We start from the raw sequence: 27,729 nt of genomic DNA on the forward strand, positions 1-27,729 counted from the left end.
ATAAAAATGAACTAAGAAGACAGACATCCTCGAAATTCAATAACCGGGAAAGTAAAAACATAAAAGAAAAGGCAGGAAGAAAAAAAAAATAGCAATGAACAGAAACATGAAAAAAATCATATATACAAAGCCCTTGGTGTTTTTATTCTTAGGATAACTTGGGGATTTGATCTTGGCAATTTTTCTTTTGTTCATTTTAATGTAAAATTAGTTTTTTAAACTTCACAGTAATCATACTGGTAGTGTTACTAATGGTGCAATTCTGAGACTACTGTGCTAATGAGATTTAAAAAATGAGTAGTTAAGGGATATTTTCAGTCTGTCATTCCTGTGTCTTTGAGAACCAGGCTTCTCAGCGTGGAAGGAGATAGAGATATTATAGGAGAACAGGTTAAGAACAGATCTACAGTCCTGAACTTGCATTTTAAACATGAAGTCATGAGGTATTTTAGCTATCTGAAAATTAGGCAAAGGATATTCAAGCTATTCACCCAAGAAGAAATGCAAACTGAAGATCATGTAAAAAAAAATAAGAAATTACTTAAAATCTTGTATATATGATTTTTTTCATGTTTCTGTTCATTGCTATTTTTTTTTTCTTCCTGCCTTTTCTGTTTTTACTTTCCCGGTTATTGAATTTCGAGGATGTCTGTCTTCTTAGTTCATTTTTATCTGATACTTTACTGTTTTTTTTTTTAATTCTTTTATCTTTTTGATCAACCTTGAAAACAAATTTTTTTTAAGTAGTCTCTATGCCAACATGGGGCTCAAATTCACGACCCCAAGATCAAGAGTTGCATGCACTTCCAGCTGAGCTAGCCAGGCGCCCTACAACTGAAATTTTACCATGTGTTCCTGAAATATAAAGTTAATATCTTGACCATCTTCAAATAACACACAGACCTTAAACCTGAATAGTTAGAATGCTAACTTAAAAAAGGTATCATTCTTTACCCATCAGATTAGGTAGTATTAATACATTTTTGCTCAAAGCTGAAGAAGATGTAGGTGAATGCGCATTCTCAAACACCTCCCCCCACCAAAAATCAAGCTGTCCATTAACAACAGAATGGCTAAATGACATCTACACTATAGAATATAATGCAGTCATGAAAAAGAACAATGTCTTATTCCTTTGAAGATTTTGGCTATTTTTCAGATAGCCAAAGTTGCTGGAAATTTGACTATTAGGTATGCAGACATTACTGGAGATTATTTCTATACTAACAATAATATAATTGTAGATTTCAACTATGTTTACTGAGATGTAATAGTTTTCTACTCACTGATAATATTCTCATATTCCTAAATAAACATACGTATGCATTCACACATACATCCCACAGAATCTACAGACTTAAATTAACAAGTAAGGACTTCTAACACATGGTCTAAAATGAAATAATACATGTCAGTACAAAAAGTATGGTATGATCCCATTAAAATTTAAAAGACAAGAGAAGGCGAGTGCACCTGGCTGGCTCACTCAGTGGAGCATGCAACTCTTGACCTCGGGGTTGTGAGTTTAAGCCCCTGTTGGGCATAGAAATTACTTAAAATCTTAAAAAAAAAAAAAAGAGAGAGAGAGAGAGAAAAAGAGAAGGAAGGGATAAAACAAAGGAAAGAGACAGAAAGATAAACCTGGACTCAGAAAGATACGCTATCAATAGACTGTTAATAATAATTATCCCCAGGAGCAAAATAAAACTATATCTTTCTCTTTTTGAAACAATGAGGATATACTCATTTATTCTTGAATAACCAAAGGATAGCAATGTAATAGAAAAAAAATAGAAGATGGACTTTGTTTGGAAAAGAAGATAAATTAATTAGATCCTTGATGTGTTGGTTGTAGTTGTTTACAGAGAATCAAGGTAAAGGTCACTAAGAGAGTATATGAAGAGTTAAAAGAGAATAAGGTTAAGAGAGGTATTACAAGAAAAGAAGGGTAAGAGAAGGCTAATGTAAGGAAACCCTACAGTAAGTGTGTAAGGAGACTCAACTGAAAACGGTATACTTGTAATAGTATGTCATGAAAACTAAAGAAAGTATATACTTCTATAGAACACTAAATTGTATTCTTTGTATTTAACTTTACTAAATACTAGTTAAATCACATGATATAAAGATAAAACTAAAGCAAATATGGACATAATGAAAGGAAATTTCCTTCTTGCTTTACAGCTAGTGAACTTGAGGGCCAATGTGGACAATATTTATCCCACCTTTCTGTATCCTATTTCTTACTAAAATAAGTATGAAGTTAAATCTACAGAAAGGGAATAAAGGACATTTGAACTTTTGCCTACATGAGGAAAAACGTATGTAAACAATCCATTTGATTGCAACCACTTTAATAACAGGTTTCATCAACAGTATATCATGCTTTAAATACTTAATGAATGAAGAAAGGAAACTCACTAAGCTCTGTGATAAGTTTAAGATTCTGCTGCCGGATATTTTCAAACTCTTGCTGTTTTTTCCGCATGTGCTCTTCAGTTACTGCACAGCGATCACATAATCCTGCTCTTAACCTAGGAAACAAAAACAAAATATTTTTAGAGTAGAACTTAAATGTTCTCACCAGAAAATAAGTATGTGAGATCATGGCTGTGTTAATTAGTGGATTCTTTCACTATGTATATGTTTACCAAATCATCAAGATGTACACTTTATTTGTCAATTATACCTCCATAAAGCTGAAATTCAATTTTTTACAACTACTAAAAGATATCTCCTTATATTTGAACTCTCAAGATTTTTATGCTTTATGAAGCTCTAAAGAACTGACTTGGCAAATACAGAGAAAATTATCTAGTTTAATGATGTATTATACCTTTAACATATTGTCGAATAGGCTGAAATCATGCCACAACATCGCTTTCTACAACAGATTGCAATTCTGAGTGGAATTCTTTAAATTCTGCCAATTTTAAACTCTATCTAAGGGAATTCATTTATTGAAAAAACTGACCTTGCTCTAATTTATGATAGTCAAAATATGAACTCCAGTCCAGTACCAAGGGGCTGAATTATATCTTAAGCAAGCTTGCATCTGTACTGCTCAGCATAGCATATAACACATAATGAGGGTTCAACATTTTTAGCTGAATGAATATTAAAGGTCAAAGAATACAGAGCAAAAAAAAAAAAAAGTACTTCATATTTTGTTCTTTTCAGCATTAAAAAAAAACCCGATGTTAGAAAAATTCACAATGTACTATTATGAAAAACAAGTTTTAAAAATAGCTTTCACTGATTATTTGTGAGTGCTGAAGGGAAGAGGGAAATACATATATTGTACATAGGGGATGGGAAGTGGTAAAGAGAAAGGTGTACCTCAAAATGTTAATAATAGTTATGTTGTAGGTACCAGTATTATAGGAGATATTTTTTTCTTAGTGTTTTTCTCTTTTTCAAAATTTCTCTAATTATATTATTTGTTAATCAGGAAAAAGATATAGTTAAAAAGGAGACATATACCCCATGTTCGGAATTTGGGAAATATATAATCTGAGGTAATAATTTTAACTTGATAACCTGTCAGTAAGATACTAAGTATTTAAGTATCTATGGAAGTCATAGCATGGTAGTATAAGCCATGAATTTTATAAGCTAAGGAGATAAAAAATTAAAACCATACAATTAAAAAGAACCTATTTTTATATGAAAGTAAAACTCATATCAACAATGTTGATATGGGTGTAGAAAATAAAGATTAGAGATCATAGATAGGATGCATTAATAAAATCAGAATTCCTAGAATAAGAAATAAAGAATTGGACATCATAGTTTAATCAGAGTATATTCCAAAGACAGGAATTAGGACAGTCAAGATCTTTGAAACCATTTTGTATGATAAACATCTAAGTAAAGATGACAGAGTGAACATCTGCATCAACTTTTGCTCCTTCCCAAGATCCTACAAAACTATAGTAAAGATGTATGTATATTTTTAAAAGCCCAAACCCACCAGGACAGGCCTAATGGGAGAGAAAACAAACAAAAACCTTAAAGCTAGGCAGTGGGTGGACAAAATTGAAACTCCCCTGAGAATGTTGAATCCTAGGCCAATGACAGGAAAAGTTTAGAATTGTGTTGTCCAATAAGGTAGCCACAGCCACATATGGCTATATCAATTTAAATAAAATAAAAATCAAACTCAGTTATGCTCAAGTACTCAACAGCCATATGTCTAGATGCTACTGTATTAGTGCAGATATAAAACATTTCCATCATCACAGAAAATTCTATCAGACAGCACTGACTTAGAACCAACCTGATACACACTGCAGAATTTGCAAAGGTTAAAAAATTGGTATTCAGATTGAGTGATTTAAAGAATTTCAAGAAATCATCATACCAACATATTTTCTCCTATATTCTGAGCACTCAAGTGATCACCCCTTCCATTCCCAGCAGAACACTGGAAGTTTAGTCTGTTGAGGGTCTAAAACAGACACCGGACACTGGTTTGGGAAACAAGAGGTATAGGTAAGGATAGGAGTACAATAATGAAATGAATGTCTATGCAAGCCAAATTCTCAGACCCTAGCCTAGGCCCTCATCATCTATTTGGCTTCCAGAACTTTGGTAGCCATCCCTATTACACATTCCAGGAAGCAGAATGAAGGAGCCTGCTTTAGGAAATCAGGTCTAAAGATACTGACATAGAGAATTATCAGTGAAACAGACCAGGCAGATCACCTAGCAGTGAAGCTCATACCCCACAATTCCACTCAGAGCTTTTATCCACCTCTCTTAAATATAAACAGACAATCAAGATCAACAGACAGCTGAGAAAAGCTTATAAAGTAAAAGAGACTAAAGCAAATAAGACACTAAAAAAAAAAGAGGGGCGCCTGGGTGGCTCGCTTGGTTACACATCTGACTCTTGATGTAGGCTCAGGCTGTGGTCTCAGGGTCATGAGATAGACCTAGACCCCTGCACTGAGCTCTTGCATCGGGCTCCGGGGTCAGCAGGGAGTCTGCTGGAGATTCCTGCTCCCTCTCCCCTTTCCCCCCGACTCACACTCATGCACTCTCTCTCCCTCTCTTGCGAAAATAAATAAATCTTAAAAAAAGAAAGAAAGAAAGAAATGTAGCTTATATTTCTTTCTACATAGGGAGAAGGAAAAAAAAACACACCACCACCAACAAACTGTAAAGAATACTCTCAGGAGAAATAAAGAAGGTAGCAAACTATGAAATGAAAACAGGATTGCCATAAAAGGAAATAGTCTGAGAGCAAAAACAAAAAAATCCTAGAAATTAAAAATATAGCAGGAAAAAACCCAAACTCAACAGAAGGTGAGAAAATAAAGCTGAGAAGATCTCCCCAAAAAGCATAGAGAAAATAGAAAAGATAAGAAAACTAGAGCATTAGTCTAGAATGTTTATCACACCAATAATAAGAGTTCTAGAAAAAGCAAGTTTTGGGGCAGGGGCAGGCAGAAAAGGAGGAACAAAAAAGACATGAGAAATATTGAAAGCAAAATGGCATAAATCCAACCATATTAATAATTACATTATTAATTGATAAAATACTCTAATCAAAAGGCAGAAACTGTCAGGACAAAAAAAATGATTCGACTTTATGTTATCTACAATAGACTTACTTTTTTTTTTTTGAGATTTATTTATTTTAGAGAGAGAGAGAGATGGTGTGTGCACTCCAGAGTGGGGGGCGGGGGGCAGAGGGAGGGAAAGACAAAACCTCCAGTAAACTCCCCTCATAGGGCAGAGCCCCATATGGCTCTTGTTCTCACCACCCTGAGATCATGACCTGAGCTGAAATCAAGAATCGGAGGCTTAACGACTGAGCCACCCAGGCGCCCCTACAATAGACATACTTTAGATTCCAAGATACAAATAGGTTGAAGGCAAAAGGATGGAAAAAAAATATACCATACAAACAAAAATCAAAAGAAAGCTGGAGCATCTACGTTAATTAATATCAGACAAAACAGACTGTAAGAAAGTGTTACTAGCATAGTGAATTTTATAATAAAAGGGTCAATTCATTACAAAAATAAAAGAATTATAAACATATGCATCTAACACTAGAGCCCCAAAATATACATAGAGCAAAACTGAGAACTGAAGGAAAAAACAAATTCAACAATAACAGTTGTAGACTTCCACTCTCAATAATGGATAGATCAAGTGAGACGGGAAATCAGCATCGATATAGCAGACCTGAACAAACCAACAACCACCCAGTCCTAACTGACATCTACAGAACACGCAACCAACAACTGCGGAATGGACATTCAGAACGTTTGCCAGGACTACTTCCTAGGTCACAAGACAAGTCTCAATAAGTTTAAAAGCACTCAAATCATACAAAGCATGCTCTTCTACCACAATGGAATTAAATTAGAAATCAACAACAGAAGGAGATATGGAAAATCCACAAATCCGTGAATCTTAAACAATGTACACCTAAATAAAACAATGAGTTAAAGAAGAATCACAAGGGAAAGTATAAAAATAGGCCATAGCATACATGCATATATAAAGCAGTGGTCAATAAACAATAAAAAGTTCTTGAATACTAAATATGTGATTATCAAAATAACTTTAATAATAAGGTTGGAAAATAGAATAGAAATCTTCCAGAACATGCAGGAAAAAAATAAGTAACAGAAATCAGAGAAAAGATGATAAAGAATTAGGTTATGACCGAGAAGTGCTCCAGAAGGACAGAACATATAAAAAGGGAGAGAGGAAATAACAGAAAAAAAATTGCAAGACCTTAAGAGATATCAGCCTTCAGTTTAACAGGTGAATGTCCAACATATTGAAGGAAACACACACACACCTCCCTCACGAAATTTCAGAATGATAAAAAGGTCTTAAATTCCAGGAAGGGAAAAAAAAAAAAACCCTGTTACCCATAAAGGAAAAACATTAGAATGATATCAGTTTTATCAACTTTGGATGCTAAGAGATAATGAGAAAATGTCTTCAGTTTGGAGGAAATCTATTTTGAACCTAGAATTTTATGTCCATTCAAAATATCATCTAAATCAACACTAAAATAACATTTTTTAGACATGCAAGGTCTCTGAAAATTTACTTCCTGTGTACTTTTCAGCAGTTATTTGAGGGTGAGCTATAACAAAATGAGCAAGAAAAACCAATAAAAGGGAAAGATAGGCCCACATTTTATCAACCATGTTCACTGGTATATCTTCAAGGTCTAAAATAGTGCCTGGCACAAAGCAGGTGCCCATCATTATTTGCTAATTAACATAAGTTGAAAGAAATAATGGAATTAATGTAGGGATCCAGAGAAGAGAAATTCCAGAACGGCAGTTTTAGTATAACCTAGAAAGTAAATGGTCCAAATTAGTATACAGGAAGTTTTTCAGCCCAAGAGATATGCCTTCAAGAAAAAGAACAAAAAAAATTAAAACCAATAAATAGAATAACTAACACATTACATAATACTAATGACATTGTAAGGAAAACATGTTTCCAATTTCAATATGAAAAAAGTAGTTAGAACTTGTAGGAAAAGCACAGCAAACTCATATAAATATGTCCTTGTCATAACATAATTATGGGCTGATTTGAGGGGCTAACTTGAGCAGCTGATTTGAAACACAGGAGAAAACAATCTATGTGGCCTGGACATTAGAAATAGTCTCCTTGAGTGGCACAGAGGTCAGGACATGGGATCTGTAGAGAAGGAAATGTTATCCTGGCTCAGCAGAGAGTATTTACAGAGTCAATAAATAAACACTGTTTACTATTTTTCAGCTTCTATAATTAACTTATAAACCAAATACAAAAGACTGAGATCCGGTAACAGAAAACAATGTAACCACTGTCAAGATTGTCAATATTTACATGTAAAGGTTCAGCTGAACACAGGGTGGGAAGTAGAAGACAGGAAGAATGATGCAGGGAAGGGTTAAAGTATCAATACCCTCCTGCAATATAGTGGTGAGCTCAGGGAGACTGTTCAGACATTTTCCTGTTACATTCCTGTAAAGACATACTGTTACATAAATGTATATATTAAGGTTCGAAGGTAAAATAGAATAACAAAATAGTAACTATTCAAAAATATGCGAGGGATAAACAGTATCTTCATTTTCGCAGTAAGAAGTAAAAAGATATTGTCTCAAATTGATAAATCAAGTGTTAAAGTAAAAATACATCATTGATGGGTCGCATGGGTGACTCAGTTGATTAAGCAGCTAAATTTGGCTCAGGTCATGATCTCGGGATCCTGGGATGGAGCCCTGCATCAAGCTCCCTGCTCAGCAGGGAGTCTTTGTACTCCTCTCTCTGCCCCTCCTTCTGCTCATGCGCGTGCACTCTCTCTCAATAAATATATAAAATCTTAAAAAAAAAAAAAAGCAAACTACATCATTTAGAACTTTGAAAAACTAAGAACTGGGACTGACAGGGGTGAGAAAGAGAGGAACAAAAAAATTTTTATAGTAACTATACAATTTTATAATGTACATGCATTACCTGAATAAAAATTCAAAAAGGGGGAACATAAAATAAGCTAAATAGTATATTCCTTTCATCACAGAATTTTAATTTAACAGTATTATATTCTAGTAAACTTTCTATGACATCTTTTTGAGAATTAAGGTATTAAAAAGGATATACACTTTCTTGTCTCTCTGCTATAATACATATGTTTTCAGATGCTCAAGCATTTCTAAAGCTAAAAGTAAAGTGTATTTATGCCTTTAAAATTCCAAAGGAAATAAACTATTCCAAAACCAAGACACTATTAAACTGTTACAAGAGGCAACTCAATTTTAACTATTTGCTTAAAGTACCTGACATTTCATATTTACATTTCTCTTTTAAGATTTGCTCCAATTAATAGCTTAGGGTCCATGTAATAAACATTCAAATAGTTGACCCGACTGTGGTAAATAATTTATACAAGGAATTATTAAGCCATAAAGGCCGAAGAGAACACGACATTGTAAAGTCATTGAAGGGGTGCCTGGCTGGCTCAGTCAGTAGAGCACGTGACTCTTGATCTCAGCGTTGTGAGTTCAAGCCCCACATTGGGCGTAGAGCTTACTTAAAAAATAAATAAAAATTAAAATAAACAGAAAAAGAAAAGTCATTGTAAAACACTGAAGGAGTAAGTGGCACTGAACAATTCCGATGAATTATTTAAATGTCATTCTGCTAGTCAATTTGTCACAAAAAACTGAACACTATTGTTTCTAAGAAATGAAATCTAATAAATTAAAATGTCATGACATATCATCAAAAACAATCCCTTGGAATCCCTAGTTTCCGAGTTCAAAAATACCACTGATATAGACAGTTACAAAATAAAACAATATTCCCCAGCTTATTACTTCCAGTTTTCTCCAGTTAACTGCCATTCTTGATAACAATACCTGTGGAAAAGAGTCAACTCTCGATTGCTTCCAGATCCTAGTTTAAATTTAAGTGGATGTGAGATAATATGCTAGCTCCTATTTCCATCAGCAAGGTTCCACTGCTTTCCTCTTGCCTATTTTCCACTGAAGCTATCGAAGAAAGAAACAGCCTCAATTTCACAGGAGAATGAATGCAATTTCAGTCGCTATATACAGGTAACAGGAAAAGAAGAGTAATTCTACTTGTAAGATCAGAAAGCAACACACATTGTGAGTTATATGACAGTTTGTTCATAGGGATGAAGAAGTAAAACCTTTCATTTTGCAATTGGAAAACTCACCAGATTAACAAGTATGATCAATTGTTTGCTATACCCCAAAAAGATTTCCTCAAATTTATTTTCATTCAAAAGGGTTTACTGAACACCTACAATGAGTACTGTATGTGCTGAAATACAACAGTGGCCAAGATAATGTCTTTTCTTTTAGCGTTTACAGTGTATTAGAAAAAGAGAGGCAATAAAAAAGTAATTACGGCAAAGTATGATTCATACCATGACAGTGGAAATACGCGGTACTATGAAAGTGCCCAGTAGAACTAAACCCAGTCTACAAAGTCAGAGAGGGTCTCCTAAAGAATATATTTAAATTCAAACCCATGAGTAAGACAAAAAGAGGACATTTAGTCTAGTATTTGAAAGTAGTTGCACCATAAATCCTCTGATTATGAGTACAAATTTTCCCTTTCAATGACAGATGAAATATGAGTTTCCCATGACTGCCAAAAATGCTTTTAAAAATATTAAAATCTATTAGACAATCACTGCTTTATTCAGATTTTTTTTTAATGCATTCCATCTATTTCTCCACACAGTGACTATTTCTTAGATTTAGTGAAATACTTTGTTTCCTTTAAGGAAAGTCTGTTACAATAATAGCAGTAGTAGAACATAAAGCAGCCACATAAAATTATAACTTTTTATTATCTAATTTACCTCTACTGAGTAATTCCTCTCATCTAAACATCTCACAATGTTTTCACAACGTTAGCATAAAAATAAAAATTGCTTTATCCTATGAAGAGTAAGCAGCAAGTTTCAGAATTACTATTTAGAAATTTTAACAAAACACATTTTGCCTTTTAAAGGTCTTAGCAAAACATTAATTCTTATAGATATTTAAAGCTTGCTCTAGATATCATTCTCATTAAACATAAAACTAAAATGAAATTTTAAATAAGGCAGAACTTTACCCAATATTATCTGCTTAGACATTTAAAGGCAGAACATAGTAGCAATTTAAAAGAGAAGTAACAAAAAACAAAATTTCCCAAAAAAGACTAGAAAATGGACAATGCTGGGGAGTTAATATTTCAGAGTATCTGTTTCGGTAACTTTAGGTCAAGTACAAATACTTTGAGATGATCAGTCATTTATATAACATTTACAAAATTAAGAGAACATACAGACAAGGCTTCAGGAAAACAGAAACTGGGGGATTTGTAAGGTCAAAAGTTAACCTAATTATCCATTAACTGGGATCTAAGGACAGTTTCTTAAATCTTTGCCAGCTCAGTTTCCTCACATGTAAAATGGTTTTACCATCTACCTACAGCATTAGCGTGAAGATTAGGTGTTAGGTATCTGGGTACAAAGTGAGCCCTCAATACATAGCAATTGCTGGAGAGTTAAGGCCTGAGAGATGTGCTCTCCACCATTCCTCCCAAATGCTCCACTACATACCCGGAGAAAACGAGGAAATGTCTCACACCACACTAACAGTAGCTGATGACTTCCTTTTTGACCTGGACTGGGGAAGAGTAAGGGGGACAAATTACTTTCTAGCTTCCTGATACCTCAGCTGGAGAGAGACTAGATCTGCCTATGACACAGTATAGCTGGAGTGCAAGTGGCTGGCATCAGAGTCACTAATTAGGAGGGATACTGTAAGTTTTTAAAAATTGCTATTATGTACTTTAACTAGTATTAATCTCATTTAATCTTCAAAGTAGCCCTGTGGAGAAGGTATAGTGTCACGTCATATATTCTTGGCTTTTCTTCCACTCTAATAATTTTTCTTTCACAATTTTTTTTTTTTTTTTTTGCTGGCTGGGTACTTATTCTTCATTAAACCTTAATTTGTATGTCCAAGGATTCAGCCCTAACACCTCTTCCAATTCTCTTCCAATACCCTTTAAGATGTCCTTAGATCTCTTACCTAGTCTCTAGGTTTTAAATGCCATTTATATGCAGATGATGACCTTCAAATTCTTTTCTCTAGCTCTCATGTCTCTAGATAGTTTCAGACTCACATATACAACTATCTACTTGACATCTCCACGTGGATATAATAGATGAGGTCAATACCTGCTCACATCCCTTTGTAATTTCCCTGCTTAAACCCTCTAATCTCTTCCCATTGCAATTAAAATCCAAACTTTTTGCCTATGATCCTACATAATCTGGCTACTCCCACCTCTCTAATCTTATCTCCTATCATTCATCCTCCTACTGGTTAAGTTAGAATCACAGTAGACTTCCTATTCTTCAAATATTTCAAAACTTATTTCTACCTAAAACTTCTGCATTTGTCTCTTCTCTTTTTATCTCCAGTTCTTCAAGTGACTAGCTCTTAATCTGTATCATTCAGGTCTTAGTTCAAATGGCACCTCCTCAGAAAGGCCATCCCTGGCACCCATTTCTTCACTTCCCAATGTCTGTGGTCACTTAATTACATCATTCAATTTTATTTCTTCATAACACTTACAATCTGAAATCATCTTATTTGTATGACTTACTCCAAACCTTTGAAAATTAAATATCAGCTCCATGACATCCTAGGGATAGTATTATCCCCAGCACCTAACAGCAACACCTAGATCGTAGTAAGGACTCAAAGTATTTATGAATCTGAATTAAAGGCACAGTATAAGCTTGGAATTCAAATTCGTGGCTATGATTCCAAAGCCTATGGAGCTTTATTCCACAATAGGCTACCTATTCCAGTAAATGTGCATCCTCTGGGACAGTAGTGATGGAAGACACGTATACAGCTGCAGTTTGCACAGATGGAGAGATTACTCTACCACTAAAGGTACAGTGGCAGGCTCAAACCACTAGCCCTTCTGTAACATATACAAAATAACAACAAAAGAAAATTATTAACTGTAAATGCAAGAAACATTATTTGTTATAGTTGGTTCAAGGTCTTAAATAGCACTTACAGTTCAGCCAGGGGAATAGAGCAAATCCTGGAAGTTTTTTCTAAATGTAGGGTATTAAACTCATAGGAGTGAGAAATAAAATATGTATGTGGAAGTAAAGTAAGTGATAGGCATTATCTTAGAAATATTCAGAAAGAAGAATCCCCAGACTGCCTGCAAGTAGAGAAATATACAGGGGGGAAAAAAAGCAGAAATATGAAGACAAATAGAATTGTGAAGCAGTTTCCAACTACTTAGATGTAAAAATGGAATTAAACCATCAAAAGAATTAGAACATTAATTTTAATTAATTAGAGCTACTCTTAAGCTCATCCTGTATCAAACATCAGATAAAGAAACATTATTTAAAGGGTAAATTGATGAGACTGCTGTAATTAATAAAAAAACAAACTTGCATGAGTATATCCTTAATTTTATAAAGTATTTATCCAAAGTTGACATCAGGTTGGGAAAGGGCACTTTTAGTCCCAGAACTGTTTATAAATTAAAACCAATGTTCTATGAAGGGGGGAAATCACCTCTTACTAAAGAATATCCAAGAACCAGACTCACCGGTCTTCTAAAACTTTAATGGTTTCATGGAGGACTTTCTGTTGTTCTCTCAGCTGTTGATTTTTGGTGAAGAATTCTTCTAGTCTCTGTGCGTCTCTAAAAGTCAAGAAGTTAAGTTTAAAAAAAAAAAAATCCTAATAGGATAATTATCATAACAGGATAAATCTACTATAAGAACCCCAAAGCATGGTCTCACACTTACATAACGTGTATTTCTCATATTAAAATAAATAGCTTCATAGGTAAAGTTTAAATATCTTGTTAGCCATCATTCAAATCATACTAGAATTTGTTCTGTAGCATTTTTATGTACTATGAAAGTATTGTCCTAAGTACCAGGCATTCATTATACAACGCTAGAACACAGAAGAGTGGATTCTGATGCCATCATTGACTCAATGTTGTCAAAAATACTATTAAAATGTACACTGTTTTTTATTATTTTGTCTACATTTGTTAATGTAAGTAACAGATACCTTCACTCATCTCTATTCCAGTTATGGGAGATTTATATTTTCTATCTTATTAATTTCTGTATTGCCGAAACTTCTTATTTGGTACTACTTTTAAGTCAGGGCTAAGAGTGAAGTGGAAGCACATGAACCCTATATCCTAACACCTAGGTTTGAATCTCAGCTCTCAGTTATCAGCTGTGTGACTTAATGCAAGTCATCAAAACTTTTTGTGCCTCAAAAAATGTGAATACATTAGTATCTATCTAATAAGGCATTTGCAAGAACTAAACACAAATGTACGTATAGCATGAAGAACAGTACAAGCACTCAGTAAGTTCTATTTAAGTGTTGATCTATTTAAGTGTTCATAGTCAAGAAAAAACAAAGACACCTAAAATTTTCTTCTAGTAGATTACCTGATTACTTTCCAAGGTAGTGTCATATTCTATCCTTCCATTATATTTTTAAAAATCACATTATTATATAAAGTATGCATACAATTTAATTCTAAGAAAACCCACTAGAAATTTAGGGTTTTCTGTATGGTCTTGAAGCTAAAAAAGATAATACTGTGATTGAAACATCTTCTCCAGCCCCCTCAAGGGTCTAAAATATCAAATGATGACAAACTAGTCCACTACAAAAAGTGGATGTCAAAATGACTGTGTCAAAATGGCTAGAATGTAATATCACTGGCAGCAAAAGAGAGTCAAACAACTAAGTAAAAATGTCAGATACCCAATATAGAGGGAACTTTGTACATAGTGGTTGAAAAATTGATATTGAATGAAAAATGAAAAATCAATACATCTAAGAGTAATAAGCCTACTGCATATAGTTCTTTTTTTTTTTAAATGATTTTTTATTACATTGTGTTAATCACCATACAGTACATCCCCGGATTCCGATGTAAGGTTCGATGCTTCATTAGTTGTGTATAACACCCAGTGCACCATGCAGTACGTGCCCTCCTTACTTCCCATCACCGGTCTATCCCAATCCCCCACCCCCCTCCCCTCTGAGGCCCTCAGTTTATTTCTCATAGTCCATAGTCTCTCATGTTTCATTCCCCCCTTCTGAGTACCCCCCCTTCTTTATCCCTTTCTTCCCCTACCGATCATCCTAGTTCTTATGTTCCATAGATTAGAAAAATCATATGATAATTGTCTTTCTCTGCTTGACTTATTTCACTTAGCATTATCTCCTCCAGTGCCGTCCATGTTGCTGCAAATGTTGAGAACTCGTTCTTTCTGATAGCTGAGTAATATTCCATTGTATATATGGACCACAACTTCTTTTTTTTTTTTTTTTTTTTAAAGATTTTATTTATTTATTTGACAGAGATAGAGACAGCCAGCGAGAGAGGGAACACAAGCAGGGTGAGTGGGAGAGGAAGAAGCAGGCTCATAACGGAGGAGCCTGATGTGGGGCTCGATCCCAGAACGCCGGGATCACGCCCTGAGCCGAAGGCAGACGCTTAACCACTGTGCCACCCAGGCGCCCCCTGGACCACAACTTCTTAATCCAGTCATCTGTTGAAGGGCATCTCGGCTCCTTCCACGATTTAGCTATTGTGGACATTGCTGCTATGAACATTGGGGTGCATATGGCCCTTCTCTTCACTACGTCTGTATCTTTGGGGTAAACACCCAGTAGTGCAATGGCTGGATCATAGGGTAGCTCAATTTTTAACTTTTTTTTTTTATTAAAGATTTTATTTATTCGACAGAGATAGAGACAGCCAGTGAGAGAGAGAACACAAGCAGGGGGAGTGGGAGAGGAAGAAGCAGGCTCATAGCGGAGGAGCCTGATGTGGGGCTTGATCCCGTAACGCCGGGATCATGCCCTGAGCCAAAGGCAGATGCTTAACCGCTGTGCCACCCAGGCGCCCCCAATTTTTAACTTTTTAAGGGACCTCCACACTGTTTTCCAGAGTGGCTGTACTAACTTGCATTCCCACCAACAATGTAGAAGGGATCCCCTTTCTCCACATCCTCTCCAACAATTGTTGCTTCTTGCCTTGTCTATTTTTGCCATTCTAACTGGTGTAAGGTGGTATCTCAGTGTGGTTTTGATTTGAATTTCCCTGATGGCTAATGATTTTGAACATTTTTTCATGTGTCTGTTAGCCATTTGTATGTCATCATTGGAAAAGTGTCTGTTCATATAAAAGTGTCTGTTCAATAAGCCTACTGCATATAGTTCTGGTAGCATATGTAGGTATCTGAAATTTTGGAAATAACACAGTGATAGCTGAAACTCATTAATTTGGATGTTTCTCACTTAATTAAAAAAGATTGTCTAATACTTCTAGAACATGTATTTAATTCAGAAGTAGTACCAATCTTTTATTGATCCTACTTTGCAAACGAATATAACCAAATTAAGAACTTGTCTAAATTTGGGGGAAAATTGAACGCATTTTTTAAGTTAACAGATTGCTAGCTGCCAGTATCCATTTGAATTTATTATTTAATCTAAATAATCTATATCACAAAAATATAACAACTAAATATTACACTCCACATCCTATATTGAAGAATTACACACACACACTCTTTCTTAAGGAATGAAAAGTTCATAGCAAAATGTTTTTTTCTTAAATTATGAATGAAAGAGAAAACTTTGTAATAGTAATGTGATGTCTGATTTTCCTACATCTACATATTCTATTCCTGTCTATTTAGAATGATACAGAACATAATAGAATTTGTTTTAAAACCAAACAGAGGGGCGCCTGAGTGGCTCAGTTGTTAAGCGTCTGCCTTCAGCTCAGGGCGTGATCCCGGCGTTCTGGGATCGAGCCCCATATCAGGCTCCTCCACTGGGAGCCTGCTTCTTCCTCTCCCACTCCTCCTGCTTGTGTTCCCTCTCTCACTAGCTGTCTCTCTCTCTGTCAAATAAATAAATAAAATCTTAAAAAAATAAAAAAATAAAACAAAATAGACTGATGGCCTAAGTTCAAATTAAAATTCACCTCAATTACTTAATAAAATATTCACGTCAACTCAGTGCTAAACATAATGGAGTTCTACTAATTACAGGAATAATTTAACAAATTCCTTAAGAAAGCAAATTGATGAATTCTAAATGGTACAAAAACAAGTCATGCACTTTCAAAAAAATTAAGAGTGGAATATATTGTAAGATAGGTCTACCCTGGACCTCATCCAAAGGAAGTTAGTTACTACTATACAAATAACCAACCTCAGGTGCCTGGGTGGCTCAGTCAGTTAAGCATCTGCCTTCGGCTCAGGTCATGATCCCGGGATCCTGGGATCAAGCCCCATATCGGGCTCTCTGCTGAATAGGGAGTCTCTTCTACCTCTCCCTCTACCCCTCCCTTCTACTCATTCTCTTTCTCTCTCTCTCAAATGAACAAATAAAATCTTTAAAAAACAAAAAACCAACCTCACCTATCTAAGATAAGCTCAATGTATCTATCCCATAGGCAGCATTTTACTAAAGATCATATCATTTTCCTAGTAGGTAGCCTTCTTTCTGAGGTAAGTGAACATTTTAAATAAATGGCATGTAAATAAAAACTGGCATGTAAAAGTGGATAAATCTTGTATATGAAATAACTGTAAAATGATAGATAACAAACCCATATACTACATACGCCAGTCTTCTCATTACTTTAAAATCAATGTCATATACTGGAGGGGTAGAGGAGCACCGTAGCGCTCCTCCATGTAGAGCACATGTATTCTACTATGAATAAAGACAATGGAGAAAATTATGTGTTCAAGTTATACTCTCCATAAACTTTATTTTTTATATGGAATTGAAAGTATGAAAACAGTCCTGAACAACTGCAGGATTTTTTTTCTTTGTAATTTTTAAAATTTCTTAATTTAAAAAATAATTTAAGGGGTGCCTGAGTGCTTCAGTCAGTTCAGTGTCTACCTTCAGCTCAGATCATGATCCTGGGCTCCTTGGATCGAGCCCTGGGTCGGGCTCCCTGCTAATCAGGCAGCCTGCTTCTCCCCCTTTTCCCTGATAGTGCTCTCTCTCTCACTCTCTTGAATAAGTAAAATCTAAAAAAAAAAATAATAATAATGTAAAAGGGTTTATTTGTAGATGGGTAGTTTATACTTCAGAATTTTTTAATTTCTTGGTAGCTAAAAAGGGAATTATCTTTTTTTTTTTTTTTTTTTTTAAAGATTTTATTTATTTATGTGACAGAGAGACAGCCAGAGAGAGAGGGAACACAGCAGGGGGAGTGGGAGAGGAAGAAGCAGGCTCACAGCAGAGGAGCCCGATGTGGGACTCGATCCCGGTACGCCAGGATCACGCCCTGAGCCGAAGGCAGACGCTTTAATGACTGCGCTACCCAGGCGCCCCTAAAAAGGGAATTATCTTGATTGTTATAAAGCTGGATGGCCGAATATGGTAAATGTTATAAGATATTTCCTCAGTGGAAATTAAAGTAGTTATTATTTTCCTTTAAAGAATGGCAAATAAATAGGATGATCAGATTCACTAATTGACCATTAAGACAGTCAGTCAGTAGGTAAGTAATGGATATACACTGGCAAAAACAGATGTAGTCCATGTTCACAAGCAGGTAAAAACAATCAGGCGGACCCAGTTTAACTTTTCAAAACAATCTCACAATATTCAGTTGTCAATATTTTTACATGTTTAATTTTATAAATGAATTTGTGTAAGAGAAAAGCATTAACTATGTGTAGAGACAACTATGATCAAAACACAGGTCTGGAACAACCAAGTGATGGAAAAATATGGTATAATTATTGATTCCTCTTCTAATTGCTTCTTCCAGGTGGGACTCCCTAAGGACAGGGAATCCCCATCTTACAAATACAGCTATTCTAACAATTCGGAAACAAAACATCCTGATTATTCTTACACCCTAACTGTATACTGTAAAATATATGGTGATAAAGGGATTATGGTAATATAGGCAATAAAAACAAAGGGAATTCAGTTACTTACCTGTGCTTCCAAAATGTATAACCCCAAGCTACCTGATGTACACAGGTACAAAGCAGTTACAATATATATTAGAAGGTTGCTAAGAGGATCAAATGACTCTGTAAACTACAAGTGAAATAAGGCATTATTATCAGCTACTGGAAAACCAGCTGTGTGTTTCCATTCTGTAAAATTCAAAAGTGTGGGGCGCCTGGGTGGCTCAGTTAGTTAAGCATCTGCCTTCGGCCCAGGTCATGATCCCAGGGTCCTGGGATGGAGCCCTGCATCTGGCTCCCTGCTCAGTGGGGAGTCTGCTTCTCCCTCTCCCTCTGCCTCTCCCCCTTGCTCGTTCTCTCTCTCCCTCTCAAATAAATAAATAAAATCTTTAAAAAAAATTCAAGTGTTATAGATGATTTTTGAGAAAGTAAAATTCGGCAGTCATTTACAAATTTAAGAAGTTTTTCATGTGCCTGATTGGTTATAGGTATAGAGAAATACATTCTGTGTAAAAAGTCTGTAATAAAAAAGCACATTTGTGATAAGCAAATCTAGATTGCTTCTAATTATGTGTCATTCAACTGCAGGGAAATGATTCTGATTCAAGGTAAGAGGAAATACTTTGTAGTTGTAAGTCTACCATTTAAAACAGTAATATTTTAGAAAATAAAATCACTAGGCCACATGAAGAATCCATTTCAATAAAACTAAATTCCTTTAAAAACATGTAGTTAATGAAGCTTAAAATGTATAATCAAATAGCAAACATGGTAATTTCTGCATTTCCGTACAGCTTATTCTTTTTAAGATTTTATTTATTTCTTTAACAGAGAGAGAAAGCACAAGCAGAGGGAGCAGCAGAGGGAGAGGGAGAGGCAGGCTGCCCACTGAGCAGGGAGCCTGACTCAGGGCTTGATGTGGGCTCAATCCCAGGACCCTGGGACATGACCTGAGCTGAAGGCAGACACTTAGTCAGCTGAGCCACCCAGGTACCCCTCAGAACTGCTTCTTAAAAGTGAGTAAGATTTTCATTAAAGGATGTCATTCTAATCAATTGTTAATTGAGCATTAACAAGATCATTAATCAACATGGAACCAAGGCACAATATAAAGAACTCATTGTCTAACTACTAATCAACTCTGAAACATTACACTTTTGGTATTAGAAAAGCAGAGCTGGGGTGCCTGGGTGGCTCAGTCAGTTAAGCGTCTCACTCGATTTTGGCTCAGGTCATGATCTCAGAGTGGTGAGATCGAGCTCAGAGCTGGGCTCCACCCTGAGGTGCAACCTGCTTAAGATGCTCTCCCTCTGCCCCGCCCCCTGCTCCTATGCTGCTCGTGCACTCATGTACTCTCTCTCTTTCTCTCTGGAAAAAAAAGAAAGGCCAGAGGGAATAAGTTTGGTATGGTACTTATCTTCTGATTAGCAATGTTTGGGCAACCAACACTAGCTGGGCTATAAATAAAAATGAAGATAAAAACAAAAGAAGAAGTACACTTCATAATTTTCAATCTCCAATGACTCAAAATATTTTCATCATTGAAAAGAAGTGTATTTATTCCTAAGTAAAACAAAGATGTTTTCACCTTTTTGATTTCAAGTGGATTAAAAAAGAGAAATTTTACTTCTTAACCAAGAAAATGATCCTGTTTTCCTCACCCAACTGACACAATTTCAATATATTTGTTTTTGGAATAACTCTTATCATTGGAAGAATTTACACAGGGTTTTCTTCTGCAACTATGCAGATAATTCTGACATACATAAACATAAGATGATACCATCAATACAAATTAAAGTACACTAAAAGGCTGGAGAGTTTTTGAAATCCCTACTGCCCACAGAAACTAAAAGTAATTTGGCCATAAAAGGAAATCATGCCTCAAGAGCTGCAATGGCAACTACTCTCTGAACTGTAGGAGTAGGACTAATCTAACTAGTGACATTTTTGGTCGCCTATCCAACAGCCATTTCTTTCTCATTCCTTGCTAAAAGAATACTGAATTGCTTCAATATCCAACAGCTGCTTGAAGATAAGGTGATCTCTCCAGATTCAGGGGATGAATGTTAAATTTTTTTTCATTTTTTAATGTTTTATCTTAAAATAATTTCAGACTTATTATAAACAAGTTATAAACATAGCAACAGAGTACCTGTATATCACTCTACTTCTCAAAATGTTAACATCCTGCATAACCATAATACAACTGTTAGCATCAAGAAATGAACATTGATACAATACTATTAACTAATCTACAGACCTTATTCCAATTTTTCCAATTGTCCCTCTAATGTCATTCTTCTGGTCCAGGATCTACTCTAGGACCCTACATTGCATTTAATGTTATGTCTCCTTCCATCTGTGACAGTTTGTCCATCTTTCTTTGTCTTTCACAATCTTGACATCTCTGAAAAGTACTGGCCAGTTATTCTGACTGTCCTTCAACTTGGGTTTTTCTATGTTTCCCCACGATAAAATATGGGCTATGCATTTTTGGCAAGAATACTATAGAAGTAATGTTGTGCTCTTCTTAGTGCAGCAAATCAGGAGATACATAAGACTGACATATCTGATTTCTAGTTAACTTTGGTAGTTTGATTGGGATGAATTCTGCCTGGTTTCTATGCTGTAATATTATAATTTTGCCCTTTGTAATTAATAAGTATCTCATGGGGAGATACTTTGAGAACTCTGCAAAATCCTAACTAATAAGATACACACCCTAAGTTTACTATTCAGAAAAGGCTTAATTTCCTCTGTAAGAAACATCTTTCAATTATGGGAACTAAACGTAAGAAACAGAGAAATGGATTAGTAATTGGTTAGGATATTTAAAATGACACCTGTAAGGCAGGAATATGCACGCTATCAATAATACAAAGCATTTAAAAGTGTCACTAATTAAATAGAATAAAAACATTCTTCAAAAAAAACCCCGTTTTAAAAATTTATGATTTTATATTTCTGAATCTGTTATTTCCTATACATGATTTTCTAGGTGTGAAATAAAACTTTCCAATTTTCATTTTCAGATTATAATGGAGAAAAATAACTGGGTATGTTTTGATGGGTGGCTGTTAACTCCAGCTTTTGGTTAGAGCTTTGGAAGCTTTAGGAATATGAAGTAACTGAGGCCCATTGGTATGTATCTACTATAAAGTAAATGCAGTATTAGTCACAATGATAGTAATTTTTGTAATGAGCAATAATACTCTATGATGTCATCTGTTTCAGATTCCTGAATGTGGAAGCCCTAAGGAACCATGAATAAAAATCTGCTTCTATCTTAGAAAATCATATCTGATTCTAGGCTTAATAACCAAAACAATTCAGGGGAACCTCTGGTAATTTCAAACTGGTTAAATAAAGGGGTCTCAATTTGTTCCTATTTCTTATATCAGTTCAGCAATCCCAGAATTATTCTGCTCTCCTCTTGCTGCATCTTAAATTCCAGGTGTTAATTACAGTTGAGAAAACTTTAACAGATGAAAATGAATGTATAGACCAGTTCTCATCTTAATAAATACTTGATGGAAAAACATTCTATATGTCATATATATATATATATGAACCCATTTTATGTGTACACATATAACAATTATACTAAAATATAAATACAAGCAAATATTAACGAAGGATATACTCAAAATTAAGTTAGGCTTTTTACCTCAGAATTCTGAAAAACTCAGTCAGCTATCCAAGGTCCACGCTGTAAAGCCAATTTCTTATAAACAAGACACTGAAGTCAAATAGGACATCAGTATCAATTACTTTAAAAATAAGAAATCAGTGTTATATATGAATACTTACAAAATTCGTTCCTTTTTCAGTTTGGTTACTTTTACTTGTAAACCTGAAAAAGAAAAAAAAACCCACAGTATTTTATCTATTACATTTACCATCTCTAAAGCAACTGATCTGAGTTTATTAGTCTAATGCTACACTATTAAGTCACTCGACTCTGGGCTCTGAATAATGAGCCAGGTCCCATTAGTTTGGAGAATGTATTTCCCTTACTTGTACCCTGAGGTCACAAAAGTATATCTGCAACATTACTGCTTTTAGTCTGTGACAGCTAAGTAGAATAAAATTTTCTCCACCTAAAGTGAGTTACTTCCTTTATAATAGCAGGGGCAAGCATATAATTAGAGGTTCACTATAAACGAAGGTCTATGTTCTGACATAGCCTATGCATTTGCTAACAGCAATCGTGCTTATGTAGGCTCAAGTCTTCTGGGATTAAAATAGATTATGGCAGGAAGTCCTGGACGAGGAGCAAAACTGCTTACACTAAAGTACTTAACAAAGGACACTCAAGATAGCTGTTTTATGTATTTTTAATTTTAATTGAGTCTGACACAAAAATTAGGAGAAGACCACTGCCTACAGGATTCAGGTAGTTATAGTGAAGAAAGCAGCTTGAAGGGCACTGAAACTGCAAAGAAGGATATGGACGAAACAGGGTGACGTTTCTAATTTTCAGAAACAATAATTAACAAAAGGAGAAAAACAGTCATTAAATATGAAAATCTATCTAACATTACTAGCAACTAACTATAAATTCAAACCAAAACAATTACTTAGCAAAATTATGACGATCTTAATACCCAATGCTGATAAAAGTGTTGTAAAACTATATTCCTATACTTTGCTGGAGATATTACAAATTGATGCAATTCTTTTGAAAAGCAATTTAGAAATACGTAATAGGACTCTTTCATCAAGATCTCATTTCTCGGATTTTAACCCAAGAATATAATCCAAACCATAGAGAAAACTCTTAGCCACAAAGAATACTGAACAATTTATAGCAATATAAACTACTTAAAATAGGGATATGTTTAAGTAAAATATGATATAAACACTTGATAGAATAATACAGTTATTAAAATCATTAAGTAAAAAAAACTATTTAGCAACACTTAACCATTTGATTATCTATTTTCTCTATGACCTGTTTTCTGCAATATGGTTATCATAAAGGGAGGAAAAGTTTCCGTGTTTACTTTCCCTGATTGCAAAATCAATCTTTTTACTATTCTACAATTTTCCCAATTGTGGATATTTTATTTACTTTAGAAAATAATGCTTAGCAAGTTTTGAAGTTCTATATCTATTCAAGAACTTATTTGGGGTAGGGTTATTCCCCAATAAGTAGGTATTAATTGACAAAGTTTTGAAAAATCAAAGGTTTAGTATTTGCCTTTGGTAGTTTATGGATTCTACTAAGTTATACATTTTGAAAAGCCTTCCATGCAATATATATAGAAACACTAATAAATTTGTCATTTTTAAGAACAGGACTTTTCATTATCAGTTTAATTTAGGACACGTTTTGAACAACATAATTTAGCCAAATAAGAGTTTTAAAAAACATACATTTCCCCATCAATCCCCCTCCATGGTGCTGACTAGGGATGAGGTTAAAAGTCATATAAATACTGAAGGGAAAGTCACTTCTTCTGTTACACCAGGTAGTAATGATACGCTGCCAGGAAATCCAGATATTATAGAAAAGTAAAGGCCGTGGATGATTTTTTTGCATTAGACTTTGGCCCTATTTCTCAAGTTTCACCTCTAGGAAATGTCCAACTGACATGATATAATTTTACCCTTATTTTTACAGCCTACAATTTGAATAAGCAAGTATTATGAATAGTGCAAAGTTATAATCAAATGTTCACAGCAGCTTTATTCATAATAGCCAAAAACTAGAAACAACCCAAATATTCTTCAACATGTGAACTGTTGAAAGGAAAAAAACCTGTTGCATACTCATAGCACATGCACTATTCAATAATAAAAAAGAATGAACTATTGATATGTGCAACAACTTGGATGGTTTCCAAGGAAATTATACTGACTGAAAAAAAGCCGATCTCAAAGAGTACCTCCTACTATGTGATTCTACTTACACAACATTTTTGAAAGGAAAAAGTTATAGAGATAAAGAACAGATTATGGGTAGCCACAAATTGGAGGGGTTGGGGTGGGAAAAAGGGGTCAGGAACTTAAAAAGTGGTATGAAGGATCTTTGGTGGTAGTCACAGGAATCTATATGATTAAACTGCATAGAAAACACCATGCACACACACATACAAGTGAGTGCATATAAAATGAGAGGAATCTGAAAAGGTTGATAAATTGTATCACTGTCCATTTCTTGGTTGTGGTATGGTACCACAACTATAAAAGATGCTACCATTGTGGGAAACTGGGTAAAGAGTATATGACGGTTCTTTGTATTATTTCTTACAACTTCATGTAAACCTAAGCTCAAAATAAAAAGCTAAAAAAATTTATAGAAAAAGATCTGCCCTAAGAGTTGGACAACTGTTAAAATATAAAACATAATAAAGGAAAATATTTTCTTTTAATGTTAAGAATGAAAACTGGTATGATCTTTTATTTTTTAAATCTTTTCCATCTGTCAAATTCAGGTAATGACAGACTCATGAGAACTTGAAGGTACTTAGTAAAGCATCGGATCATTCTTGAAGAATTAAGAAAAGAATTTATGACCTGACTAGGCCAAAGACCAAAGTCATTAGTTTTTCACTCTTCTTTTCTTCCCAGAGTGTGTGCAAATTTACTTATTGATAGTTCTTTTTACTTTTAATTTTGGCTGACTTCTAAAACTCAGTGCAGCTGAACATGAAATGGATTCTTGCCATGACCATTTTAGGAAAAGAAACAATGAGATAGAAAATCCATATAAACATCAAAAGAAAATTCTTGGGAAATATGGAAAGAGTACTCTTTTATCTTGTAAGCATTCAACACCTGTGAGGCATCTGTTCTGTCACGCAGATCAGCCCTGAAACAGGTTTATGTGTGTATGCGTATGTGTGTGTGTTTAAATTTTAGCATTTGCTATTCATCAAGTCAATTAGGCATCTACAATTAGAACCCCTATAAAGTGTGCTTTAATCCTGCTCCACACCCATCGGAAGGAATGAGGCTATACAACAATGCAGCTCCTGTATGAACAGGTAGTCTGTTCAGCAAAGTATTTGGGATTGTAACACTGGCAACCTGAGATACCTATTGAGGAAATAGCATTCACAAGACTAAGCGCTGTACTACAAATTAACCCTACACTGGCTAACATATGAACATTGGAGGAAAGAAACAATTAAGAGCACATATGTGTAGTTATAATACATGAAATGAATTTAAATAAGAATTAAGAAATGAGGCAAGAATTCATTATAAACAAAATAAAAATCACTGTTAATTTTTTTACTTATTTTAGTTCTCTACCCAGAACAACCCATATATATAGTGTACATACTGTCACTTTAAAACAGGTTACTTATGGTTTTGAATAAGCCTAGTAACACCTTTCTTGACAAATAGTGGCTTTATGTATATAGCTCAAGTAATTTAATTTCTTTTTTTTATTTTAAAGATTTTATTTATTTATTTATTTGGAGAGAGAGAGCACAAACAGGGGGAGCAGCAGGCAGAGGAAGAAGCAGTCTCCCCACGGAGCAAGGTGCCCGAGGTGGGACTTGATTCCAGGACCCTAGGATCATGACCTGAGCCAAAGGCAGACACTCAACTGAATGTGTCACTCAGGCATCCCTCAAGTAATTTAATTTCTACCAAAATATTACCACTAGTATTTCTGCAAGGGCCTAATAAATTATTTCAAGACCGAAGTGACAACTCTTGACTTTGTAAGATGCTTAGTTTGCTCTTGAGATTTAATTATCTCAAAATGGATAAATTACAGGGCGCCTGGGTGGATCAGTCGGTTTAGTGTCTGCCTTCGGGTCAGGTCATGATCCCCGGGTCCTGGGATGGAGCCCATGTTGGGCTACCTGCTCAGAAGGGAGCCTGCTTCTCCCTCTCCCTCTGCCCCTCCCCCTGCTCATGCTCTCTCAAATAAATAAAATCTTTTTAAAAAATGGATAAATTACTTTTTGTGGACTCAGCTGAACTTACAGATGTTAATACAAATGGAAAAAATAATAGATGTGAGAGTTGCTGGTAGTATTCTTAATGTGTATGTCACCAATGTTATGGACCAAAATTACATGCAATTCCTTTCATTGTTAACCTACATAGTCTTAATATGAATGTTATCTTAGGAATTTTTCATGAAACATCTGAGGAAATACATGAAATAGTCCAAAACTGAATCAAGAAGCATTTATCCTGTTGTACTGGAACCTCTAGAGTTTCCTACTTCTTTTTCTTTAATTAATTATCTTTTTTTTAGTAATCTCTATAACCAATGTGGGGCTCAAACTCACGACCCTGAGATTAAGAGTTGCATGCTCTTCTGACTGAGCTGGTCAGGCACCCCTATAGTTTCCTATTTCTTCAAAGGAGTTCTAATTTTGTCCTGAAAAATCAACCTCGTTTTCTTAGAAACTGATTACCACATTTATCAAAACATTATTAGATGAGATGCTGATGGTAGAACCTGGCATGAATAAAAGACCACTTATTAAAATGGTGGCATTCTGAGGTGCCTGGCTGGCTCAGTTGGAATAGTATGCAACTCTTGATCTCAGGTTTGTGAGTTCAAGTTCCATGTTGGGTATAGAGATTATTTAAAAATAAAAATCTTTAAAAAATTAATAAAAATAAAAAAAATAAAATGGTGGCATTCTGAAAAATAAACATCCTAAATTCTATTTTATTGCCTGTGCTTTTAAGTAATAAACATGATACTGAAAGAGATTTAAAAAGGAAAAAAAAGATATTGTACTCAAATGGATACTTTATTCAACTTTTGAAATTTAAAGAATTCTGAAATTTCTATTAAAACATAAAACACGCTCTAACAAATTATCAGTAACAATTTGTTTTCGATGCCGATACTAGCAGCATTTGTCACAAAAGGAACGTAAGACGCTAAAGTGAACAATCATGAAAGGATACAATTAGCTTAAAGATAAAAGATATAAAAACTCAGTCACAAATGTCTCCAGAATTTTCTAACAAAAATGGTCTCATTTGCATATTACTGTTCAACAGAAGTTGCTTATTTATTCACGCTCAGTGTTAAAAGAAATGCATGTAGCTTAATATAATTCTTGTGATCAGTGTACAAACTATCTTGTATATGGCATGTTTTAGCTATCATTTTATCATGTTTTGGTCAAAAAGGAAAAAAAAATCTCAAGATACAGTGGGGGTATTCAGATGCATGTAAGTTTCTATGGGTGGGT

The 27,729-nt window shown here is 34.7% G+C and overlaps 1 protein-coding gene across 6 annotated transcripts in view; it reads right to left on the bottom strand.

Annotated features, from left to right (window-relative positions):
- Positions 1-27,729, bottom strand: part of RBBP8 (RB binding protein 8, endonuclease) — a 104,362-nt gene that overhangs the window by 45,801 nt on the left and 30,832 nt on the right. For 5 of the 6 annotated variants that reach the window (XM_057313199.1, XM_057313200.1, XM_026496081.4 and 2 more), the window contains 3 exons: positions 22,355-22,397; positions 13,150-13,245; positions 2,422-2,534 (listed from right to left, as the gene is read on the bottom strand). In XM_057313199.1, the coding sequence (XP_057169182.1) occupies positions 2,422-2,534; positions 13,150-13,245; positions 22,355-22,397 (252 nt within the window). The remainder of the gene's footprint in view (positions 1-2,421; positions 2,535-13,149; positions 13,246-22,354; positions 22,398-27,729) is intronic. The other variant, XM_044382879.3, reaches the window with a different exon arrangement.

This window comes from Ursus arctos, unplaced genomic scaffold (genome assembly GCF_023065955.2).
Source record: "Ursus arctos isolate Adak ecotype North America unplaced genomic scaffold, UrsArc2.0 scaffold_17, whole genome shotgun sequence".
NCBI classification, from domain to species: Eukaryota; Metazoa; Chordata; class Mammalia; order Carnivora; family Ursidae; genus Ursus; species Ursus arctos.